We start from the raw sequence: 11,357 nt of genomic DNA on the forward strand, positions 1-11,357 counted from the left end.
AGACATTATTGAAAGAAATCGAAGATGACATAAAGAAATGGAAAGATATTCCATGCACATGGATTGGAAGAATAAACATAGTTAAAATGTCCATACTACCTAAAGCAATCTACAGAATCAATGCAACCCCAATCAGAATCCCAATGACGTTCTTCACGGAAGTAAAACAAAGAATCCTAAAATTGATATGGAACAACAAAAGTAAATAAATAAATAAATAAATAACACAACATTTCAACATTGATTATTTTTTATTTTCATTATTCAAGTGATACACACAAGTTTTTTTTACAATTCAAAAGGTTACATGCTGTATGATTCCATTGATATAGCGTTCTTGAAAGGACAAAACTCTAGAGATGGACAGCAGATTCGTCATTGCCAGGGGCTGGGGACAAGGCTGGGGAGGGTGGAGGGAAGTGGAGGTGTCTAGAAAAGGGCAAGGGGTCCCGGAGGTGAAGAAAGTGTCCTGTACCTCGACAATCTCAGTGTCAACATCCTGGCTGTGATGTTACAATGTCTTTTTGCAAGATGTTCCTACGGAGGGAAGCAGGTCGAGGGTACACAGGATGCCTCTGTATTATTATTTACAATTGCATGTGAGTCTACAATGATCCCAAAAGAAAAAGTTTAATTTTTTTCAAAAGATTCAAACAAAACACCAGTTTACAAAGTAAAAAGTCAAATTCTCCTGTGACCCTGGTGCTTGGAGGTGCCCAACCAAACGTTTCCGAACCTCTGTCTTCAGCATGCCTTCCTCAGGCTTTTCGCCATAACCACATGACATGTTTTTACTTAATATCTTTTTCAAAACCCAATTATCATTTTAACTTACTGTTTTTGTTCAAATCAACTCACTTATAAAAGCTTAGATAGGCCCATGTCCTTCTGCTTTGTCCTAAACAAGAATAAGTTTTGAGAAGCCGGTTACTTTTTTTCCCCAACTCTCCAGAAAATAAACACACAGCTATTTTTTGAACAAGGTTAGAATGTTTCTACGCATCTGGAGTCTATGTATCTAATATATTCTATTCACACTCTCTGCACACACAAACATATTGCTGGATGAGGGGCTGCAGACTGGTTCCTGGTGGTTTTTCAAAGTCCATGGATGGAAAGAAAGGTCGGGGGTCCCTAGAAGGAAGTGTTAACCTGGGAAATGAGGACGGATGAGAAGAGTTCGTCTAGAAGGGGAAGGACAAGTCCAGGAAAGATGAAAGAAATGGAGAAGAGTTCATGAAAACACCACCACCTCACCAAGGGCTGAGTTAAAATCAACAGAGAGAATAGACGGGAAGGCAGGTGAGGGTCCCGGGGCAGATGGTGGCCTGGGAGGGCTCCCCTTACGCGGCCTGGATCTTCTGGGATGGAGTGTCCATCGTGGAGAGCGTGTAGGACCTCGACTCCCTGCTCACAGTCTCCTCGGTCAACACTTTCCGGAGAACGGAGGGGAGGGTCTTGAGGAACCTGGACTGGAACCCCTGGGCAGCGACCACATAGATGATGGGATTAATGCAACAGTTGACGTAAGCCAAGGAGACGCACAGGGCGTCGATACTGGTCGCGAGACTGAAGCCGTGGTGGCTGCTGTGGAGGAAGGCTAGCATCATCCCCGTCACCTGGTAGGGCAGCCAGAAGATAAAGAAACTGGTCACCACTGCCACCACCACCTTGAGGGTCTTGGTGGAGCGTGTGGCACTGCGGCTCCAGGCTCGGATCAGGAGGAAGGTGTAACAGACGGCAAGGGTGACCAGCGGACCCAGGAAGCCCACGACCAGCCGGACGATGGCCACGGCCCTCTCTTTCCCGTAGCCGTCTTTGCCGTAGTCCACACCACACCTCAACTTGTAAGGAAAGTGCTCCTCATGCAAGGAGCGGTACCGGAAAGAGGGCGTGGTGAGCAGCAGAGCCAAGCCCCAGGCTCCAGCACAGGCGGTCCAGGCCAAGCCGGCCCCCCGGTAGTTCTGGCACCAGACGGGATTCACCACCAGCACAAAGCGGTCGGCGCTGATGGTGGCCAGGAGCAGGATGCTGGCGTACATGTTGAGCAGGATCAGAGAGGGCAGGACGCAGCAGGCAGCCGAGCCGAAGGGCCAGTCGCCGTGCAGGACGATGGACGCAAACAAGATGGGCAGCGCCAGGCAGGAGAGGAGGTCAGCCACGGCCAGGTTGAGAAACCAGATGGCGTTGACGGTTCGCCTGGCCTCGGACCCTGTCACCCAGACCACCAGGGCATTGCCCGGCACTCCCACCACGAAGACAGCCGCAAAGATGACCAGGGCAATGATATCTGGAACACTCAGAGTGGGGGTGCCGGAAGGGTTGTCCACAGGTGTCCCGGGCTCATTGCTCACGCCGTCATAATGGGAGTAGTCAGGGGTGCTGTTATTCATGGGGTCCTGGGTGGAATCAGAGAGGCGGGAAGAGAATGAGTCTGCAGACGGGTACCAGGGAGGCCCATCCCTCCACTCCTCTGAGCCTCAGGTTTCTCCCAGGATATGGGGAACACTGAGGGCTGAGAGCCAGCTGGGGTGCCCTACCATTTGTCAAAATATTGAAAACGCTTCCATGTCGATTGGCCTCCCTGCCACCCTGCCACCTCCCCCTGAAGTCCCTGGACTTCTACAGTCTAGCAACCAAATGGTTAACACCTAGCCTTCCTGCAACACTGTGGTCACACATCCATTCTGATGGGTCAGTGCCCGTGACTCACTGCTTGTTGGATATTTTTAATGTCACCAACAAACTGAGACGATATTACTGGATGGTTACCCCACCACCACCAACATGGCCCCCTTTTCCTGCCTCCCACCCACTGAGGCAGCTCTGTGCTCTGTCTGGGAGTGGCTACCCAGAGAGGGCCGTGGTTTGACAGTGTCTGGTATACTCAGGCACAACATTCAAGTTGGGGGAGAGGGGACAGCAAAAAACTCAGTCGTCAAGATGAATAATATCTTATTACATACTAATAAGGGGTGAGCACGATGAAGTCTATCTAGGAGTTAACAAATAATAATGTACACCCGAAATTACACAACATTATAAACCGTTATCATCTCAATAAAATTACTGGGAAAAAAATACCCCCACAGCAAAAAAAGAAAAAAAAAAAGATGGGGGCCAGCCCCATGGCTTAGCGGTTAAGTGCGCGCGCTCCGCTACTGGCAGCCCGGGTTCGGATCCCGGGCGCGCACCGACGCACCGCTTGTCCGGCCATGCTGGGGCCACATCCCACGTACAGCAACTAGAAGGATGTGCAACTATGACACACAACTATCCACTGGGGCTATGGGGCAAAAAAAAAAAAGGAGGAGGATTGGCAATAGATGTTAGCTCAGAGCCGGTCTTCCTCAGCAAAAAGAGGAGGATTAGCACGGATGTTAGCTCAGGGCTGATCTTCCTCAAAAAAAAAAAAAAAAGAATAATATCTCAATAATATCTCAATAATATTTTAAAGACTCAAAACTAATGCCCACCCCCAAAAAAATCCTTGATGGAAAAAAATTCCAAATTTTAAATAAAGACAGGCTGCTCTCATTGTTTGTTTATTTTATGACCCTGCATTATTGTACAAGGGGAACTTTCCGATGAACCCACAGTTTGTGTTCCCAGCTGGGCGCATCTTTGCAGGGTGACAATGGCCTGCAAACATATCAGGCAGTATGGGGCTTTATGTAGAGTCATGCTTTTGGGATCTTGGGGGTTTTTTGGTTTTGTTTTTGGGGGATTTTTTTTGGTAGAGCTTTATTTAGTTTTTCTACTTGGTTCAAACTATGGGAGGATATTTTGCTAAGTGTAGATAAGGGTGCACGTGTGTCCTTTGGCACTGGGTTCCAGGATGCCTCAGCGTGGCACTGGGTCCAGATCCCAACTGTCCTAGGTGAAGCCTGTGTGGCCTTCTCCAAATTCCATTACCACTCTGTGCCTTTGTTTCTTTCCTAGTTAACTCCTAGCAGTCCATCCATTTTAGCTATCACCATTCCAAACATCAGTACCAGAGGAGAGAGAAAATCTTTGGGGGCAGCAAGACAAAGAATAAGAAATAGGAATAAAAAATGGATGTTTACCTTGCTGGAGGGAGGAGAGAAGAGATGAAAGGCCCCACTCCCCCACCCCCAGGACCCTGGCTTCCCATTTTCTGCTCTGGGAACCCCCCTCCGCCCAGGTCCTCATGCTCTGGTCACTTAAGGGTTAATGCAGGCATGGCAGGAGGCCCCAGACCCCACTCAGGGGGGCTCTGCCCCTAAGCAAGTTGTTAAATATTTTGAATGTCCTCCTCGAAGGTGATCCATGAAGCTAACTTTGCCTCTGCTGGTTTCACAAGCTCTCAACCATCCTTGGCTGCAGAATGACTCACAGCCCCAAAAAGGGGAGCCTCCCCCCACCACTCTCATGCTCATCATTAATCCTCTCATCAGCAGACAGATTTCCCCTCCTGGCATGAGCTCACTTGACCCTTTCCTCTCGCTGACCTCATGAGCACAGAAAAAAGACGCTGATTCTAACAGTCTATGTTTCCAGGATCTTCCAGATGCAAATGACTTGCAAAGTTTTGCCTTCGCAGCACCCTACAAAGATTGGCAATAACTGGTGTCCAGCAAGAGGGGACTGGCAAAAATGAGGATGGCACATCCAGGCACAGAATACTATGCAACTATCAACAAGGATGAGGAAGATTATGTGCTGATGTGGAAGGAGCTCCAAGATCTGGAGTGAAATAGAAAAAGCGAGGAACGGACAGTGTGTCAATCACACTACCTACAAAAGAGGAACCTCTCTCTCTCTGTCTCTGTCTCTGTGTGTCTCTCTGTCTCTCTCTCCGTCTTTCCTTCTCTCCCTCCCTCCCTCCCCTCTATCTCTTGTCTATCTCTATCATTCGATCTCTCTCTCCGTGTGTGCATGCACATGTGTGCTGGCGTATGCACAAACTCTCTCCAGAAGCTGGCAGAGGAAACTCATAACAGTGGTTGCCCCTGGAGAGGGGAAGTAGTGGGTTGGAGGGCAGGCATAGGAAGGAAGCTCTTCAACATACAGGTTTTTGTTTTTCCTGTGTGTAGACCCATCCAAGTGAGTACACTGCCCATTCCCCAAAAATGGATATTATATAGCATATATAAAAGAATCCGTGGTTCAACAATTCTGGGAGACTAGCCACGATTCTAAGAATACTTCTTCCTGACACAAATATTAACTGGCTAGAGGATTGGGTGTTGACATATCCGGCCTCTGCCCTCAGAGAGTTTATGGTCTGCAGGGAGAGAGAAATTCATCAGCGATGATGAGGACCGAGAGGGTTTAAGAGAGGGTCCAGCCTGGTGTGGGAGCAGGAGAGGGGTCCCGGGAACTCAAACTGCAGTGCCGTCCAATAGAACTTTCTGCGCTGATGGAAATGTTCTAGACTGGCACTGTCCAAGGTGGTAGCCACCTGTGCAGCTGTTGAGTGCGTGCAATGTGGTAGATGCATCTGAGGGACTAAACTTTTCATTTTATGTCATTTTAATTGCATTTCCATAGCCACCCATGACAATGGGCTTGCACTAGGGTGGTGGCAGAGAGGAGACACGAAGGAATTAGAGGAGAACGGGGTGAAGAAGACACGAGACTTACGAGAATAGCACCATAATCGCCAGGCTCTGTTCTAAGCCCTTTTCCTATAGGATCTCATTTAATCCACAGAACAATGTTGCCATTGCAACACCCATTTTAGAGAGAAGAAAACCGAGGCCACAGAGAGCTTAAGAGACCTTTCCAAGTCCTCGAAGTCAGCAAGCGGCAGAGATAGGAGAGAACTTCTGAGAGTCGAACTCCAGAGCCCTCTCTGAGTGGCTTCCAGGCCTAAAGTACGGTGGAAGTGAGGGGCATGCGTTCAAGGCAAAAGGCCAAAAGGTAAGAGGGAGGGAGTATGCTCATCCAGAAAATGAAAGAAGGTCACCATGGCTGGCAAGTGGCCAAGACTAGGTTGGAAGATCCACAGATGCCACTCCTGGGGTAATGGGGAGCCGTGGATGGTTTTTGAGCTGCAGAGGGACCAGATTAGAGTTTCAGTTTAGAAAGATCCCTCTGGGCGCTGTGAGGAGGTGAGATTAGAGGCAGAAGGACCAGAGAGGAGGCTGGGGCGAGGACCCAGGCCAGTGAAGATGGGGATGGGTGGCGGTGATGGCCAAGAGGAGGAAGAAAAATGTTAAGATTTGAGAGCTCAGAGAAGAGGCATGACTGGGCCACAGTCATGCGGCTGGTACGTGGTAAACTCTGCCCCAGCCCCTTCCCTTCCTCTCTGGGCTTCAGTTTCCCCATCCTTCCAGGCAAGAAAGTCCTAGCAACCGTCCCCCCATCACAGTGAAAACAACAGACCCACTTAGGGATGCTGCCAGAGCCAGTAAACACACGGAAGGCAAAGTCCTCTTTTTTCCCCCAAACATCCCCCTCCCTCTTCCTGCAGGGACACGAAGTCTTTAAACAATCCACCCACAGAACCACATGAAACTATTATAGGCCATGACCTCTGAGAAACGGGATAGAAGGGTGGGGGCGGACATTTCAACTCAGATTTATCTTCCTGAATTTGCACGACCTTTGTGATTCCAATCCCTATGCATTAAGAAACATAAACACACACGTTTTTAAAACTATGTGAAAAAGACAAGCCTCCAGATCCTTTGAGGATGCAATGAACTGCCTCTCAGATTGGCAAAAATAAAAAACTTTGATATAACTGTGCAATGATGGTGTAGACAAACAGACACTCTCATGCACTGTAGATGGGAAATATAAGTTGGTACAGCTTTCGGCGATATCTGTTAAAATAAAAATCACCTCTGCCTTAGATTCAGCATTTGCAATTTTGGAAACCCAAACATGGGTCCAAAGATATAGTTTTGGTGTGAAAGACAAAATATTGTAAACAACCGAAATCTCCATTGATAGGGGATGGAAGCGCCCGTTTGGAATATTATACAGCTGATAAAAAGAAAGAGACAACTCCCTTGAAATACATGGGGATGATAATAGTACCTTCCTCACAGGTTAAGATGAAATTATTAAATGTAAACTGCATAGCACATGCAGTAGGCACTCAATAAATGCTGGTTAATAATATACATGATTCATGAAGAAAAGCAAGATGTAAAACAATATGTAAAACATACTTCTATTTGCAGAGAAAGGGGTGGAGAAAGGATAAACATGTCACATGCATTGAGCGCCAACTGTATGCCAGGCACTGTTGTAAGATCTTTCCATGCATTATTTCATTTAATTCCCTCAATGATCCTGTGATGTAGGCTCTAATTCTGCAGGACTTTTAGCCGCATCATAAAGATAAGGGGAAGGGGGCCAGCCCCGTGGCTTAGCGGTTAAGTGCGTGCGCTCCGCTACTGGCACTCGGGTTCGGATTCCGGGCGCGCACCGACGCACTGCTTCTCTGGCCATGCTGAGGCCGCATCCCACATACAGCAACTAGAAGGATGTGCAGCTATGACATACAACTACCTACTGGGGCTGTGGGGAGGGGGGGGGAGGATTGGCAATAGATGTTAGCTCAGAGCCGGTCTTCCTCAGCAAAGAGGAGGATTAGCACGGATGTTAGCTCAGGGCTGATCTTCCTCACAAAAAAAAAAAAAAGATAGGGGGAAGGACACCCAGCAAAGGCAGGTCTCCTCAGCTATCACACAGGAGAGGCGGAATTTGAACCACATTTCAATTTGACCCCCCGTGTCAAATTGGTCCTTACTTCATTCCCTGGAGCACCTGTAATCATTTCTGGAAGGATACACCACAAACTGGTACCCACAGTTGCCTCTGGGGCAGTGACAAGGAGTCTGAGGCTCTGGGGGGGCGTCAGGGGGGAGCAGGGAGAGTGGCTTTCCACTGACTACCCCTTTGGTATGTGGGACTATTTTATAGATGGAAGAAGTTGAAGCTAATCATGGGCCCTCTTCTGAAAGCCCAGGTCGGGTCTCGAAAGTGGGATGAGGAGAATGAGCCAACTCCCTCCCTGGTCCAGCCAACACGTTCTCCACTTCCCCTTTCACCCCGATGAAGCAAGACAAGATCCTCTACACGCAGGTGTTAAATCACAGCCCTGCGTCACTGAGACACGGACCTCAGGGCGCAGGTGTGCAAGGGGGCCCCTCATTTAGCCTGGAGACAGTCTCCCTCTTTGGGAGACAGCCTGGTTCTGCCACCAACCACTGAAGGACCCTGGCCAACTCCGTGCCTACCCGTGGCTCCATTTCCCCATCTCTACCATTCAGAGCATCTGAAAGTCCATGTGACTTCACCATTCTTCCAGACTGGCCCTTTCCAGCCTCCCAACCTTCAGTCCTGCCATTTCCGCTGCCTGGAAGGCCTTTCCTGGACGACTCCCCTTGAGGAAGGGTGTCATCTTATCAGAGGCAACAGCAAGGGTTTCCTGCCCTGGGGGACTTCTGGATCCCAGCCCGGGAGTGGGAGAGTCTGAGATGAGAGTGAGGGCAGACAGGGGGGAATGAGGATAGGGAGAAGCAGGAAGGAATGGGAGAGACGGCGAGAAGGGGAGAGCTGGAGAGAGAGACAGGGGCCCCGAGAGGAGAGAGCACGGTACAAGGGTCCCCTTCTAGACTCACCATATTCAGGTCTCCTGGGTTCCCCGTTGATCTGAGATCCCTTCTGCCTGAGGGCTGTGGTTTTTAAGGCCCCAAGGGAGGGTGCAGATAACCAGGGAGGAAATGACCCATCTGTCGCCTCTGGGGTTCTCATTGGTCTGCACACTGGACACCCTATCTGGGACTCCTTTATGGGCACACACCCGCGGAGCTCTAAACACCAGTCAGAGGAGGGAGGTCAGGGCTCAGAGAACTGAGGAAGTTCCTGTCCGAGGAGAGAGGAAGCCAGATGAAAGAGACCCCCACCCCGGTGTAGGCTTGGCCTCTCTCTGGACCTTAGTTTCCCCATTTGAGACCATCTCTCTCTTTCCTTCTAGGGCCCCGGGCAGCTCAGGGTTCTAACTGGCTTAAACTCTCCTGGGGTCCCGGGCAGCAGGGATTGTGAGCCTCAATCCAGGTTTCTTGGAGGCCCAGAGAGGCTAAGCAGTTCTGCGGGGGTGGCCCAGCACTTGGGGACTATTAAATCTTCCTCCCTAGGGTTGTAACGTTGGCGTCCCTCGAGCCACAACCATCCTTTCCAGCCTCGTTTTGAGTTCTCGTGGACACAGGCTGGAGCCCCGCGTGAGGAAGGGTCTTATGTTAGTTTCCTATGGCTGCTGTAACAAATTGCCACAAACCGGGGGGGCTTAAAACAACGGGGATTTATCCTCTCGCAGTTCTGGAGCCCAGAAGTCCGAAATCAAGGGGTCTGCAGGGCCACACGCCCTCTGTAGGTTCTAGAGAAGAATCTCCGCCTGGCTATTCCAGCTTCTGCCAGCTGCCAGCGTTCCTTCGCCTGTGGACATCACTCCAGCCTCGGCCTCTGCGGTCGCATCTTCTCTCCCACTGTGTGTCTCAAATCTCCCTCTGTCTCCCTTATATAAGGACCCTCGCGATTACATTTACGGTCTCCCTGGATAATCCAGGATAGTCTCATTTCAAGATCCTTAACGTATCTGCAAAGTCTCTTTTGCTCTTTAAGGTCACGCAGCAGGTTCCAGAAACTGGGATGTGGACCTCACTGGGAACCATTTTTCCACCTTCCACAATGGGCATGGTTATCACAAAGAGCACGAAACAGGCTCATTTTCCCCAGCCTTTTCTGCAACTCTGCAATACATCATCCACCTCTTCCCTCCGCAAATAGTATTTTTCTACAGCAACCTTCAGTTTGTAAGGATCTAGCTTTCTTTTCGTTGCAAAAGTAACCCACGCACATTGCAAACATGTAAACAATCCAGAAACGCACTCCTCCCACCAAAAAAAAAAAAAAAAAAAACCCACTGAAAAATCCCGTGACCGCCGCCCTTCTGAAACTCCTCTCAGCGGTTTGGAGTGTCTTCGCCCAGACTTTCACAAACGTGGCGTTTGCTTGGGAATGGACATGCGGGTGCACGACGTGCAGCAAGATTTAGTTCCACTAAATGAAGCCATGCGTGTGGTCTGCATGGCTCAGCAAGGATTTTTGCAAGTGCGTTGGCGGGGGTTTGGGGCTGGTAGGAATGCGGTGTTGTTATTCCGACTCGGACCTCAAGGGGGCGCTTGAGCCCCGGGGAGACTCAGGCGGCCAGGCCACACGCTCTTGATGTTTCAGGATTTTGGACCCAAGTTGCGCATTGCCTTAAATCGTGGATTCTCGACATTTTCTATGCGCTGGACCCTTGGTGAAGTTATGAACCCCTTCTCAGAATATTTTTTATTTTGGCAACTTTTAATTTCGGTGTAATTTCAAACTTAAGGGGAAGTAGCAAGAAGGGTTAAAGTAACTCTTGCGTACCCTTCACCCGGATTCACTCATTGTTGCATCTGCGCCGCGTGCATTAGTATGCTCCCACTGTATACTCGTGTGTGGGGTGGGGGAGGGGAAGGGGGTATCCATCAGAGCTCTCCAGAGAAACAGAAGCAATAGTAAAGAGAGAGAGAGAGAGATTTGTTTTAAAGAATTGGCTCCCGCAATTCTGAGGGTAGCAAGCCCAGGAAATGAACGCGGGAGGTCCATACCCATCTCCATATCTACAGATCTATTTGCATTTTTCCCCCCGAATCATTTGAGATTACAGTGGAACCATCATGCCTCTTTGCCTCTAAATTCTTCAGTGTGTGTGTCTTAAGAACAAGAATGTCCTCTGACATAACCACAGTGCAACTATTGAAATAAGGAAGTGTAACACTGATACAACACCATTATGTAATCCGCAGCCTTCATGCAAATTTGTTCAATTGTTCCAATCATGTGCTGTTATCACTGTTTTTATCCTTATTTTTTTTTTCGGAATAATGTTTTTGTAAATACATTGAAAAACACCTTGTTTCCTTTTAGTAGCATCATAAATCCGTTGTTAGTTTGAAACCTGTTTATGGAACCACTTCCCTGTGGGTGGAACTTTCGGTGGTTTCCGATATTTTTGTTCACATCACAGCGAGCACCCTCATCCACACATCCTGGTGCCGGTGTACAAGGATTTATTGCAGATAACTCTCCAGAAATGGAATTGCACGGCAGAGTGGGTGGACACCATTCTCAATGTTTGTAACCTTTATGCTGGCGTTTCTCCATCCTCTTCCTGAAGACCTAGACCTGCACTGTCCAATACAGCAGCCACCAGCCATGTGGCTACTGAGCAATTAAAATGTGCAGAGTCTGAATTGACATGTGCCATGAGTGCAACACACACACCAGATTTCAGAGACTTACTGCAAAAAAAAAGATTGTAAAAGATCTCAAGAATTTTTATA

The 11,357-nt window shown here is 48.9% G+C and overlaps 1 protein-coding gene across 1 annotated transcript; it reads right to left on the reverse strand.

Moving 5' to 3' along the window:
* Nucleotides 1-232: 232 nt before the first annotated feature.
* Nucleotides 233-8,775, reverse strand: C5AR1 (complement C5a receptor 1). The gene is made up of 2 exons (XM_014795275.2): nt 8,604-8,775; nt 233-2,399 (listed from the first exon to the last, which is right to left on the reverse strand). The coding sequence occupies exons 1-2, from the start codon at nt 8,604-8,606 to the stop codon at nt 1,344-1,346; spliced, it is 1,059 nt and encodes a 352-aa protein (XP_014650761.2). The 5' UTR covers nt 8,607-8,775; the 3' UTR covers nt 233-1,343.
* Nucleotides 8,776-11,357: the final 2,582 nt, after the last annotated feature.

This window comes from Ceratotherium simum, chromosome 33 (assembly GCF_057802395.1).
Source record: "Ceratotherium simum simum isolate JZ-2026a chromosome 33, ASM5780239v1, whole genome shotgun sequence".
In the NCBI taxonomy this organism is placed as follows: Eukaryota; Metazoa; Chordata; class Mammalia; order Perissodactyla; family Rhinocerotidae; genus Ceratotherium; species Ceratotherium simum.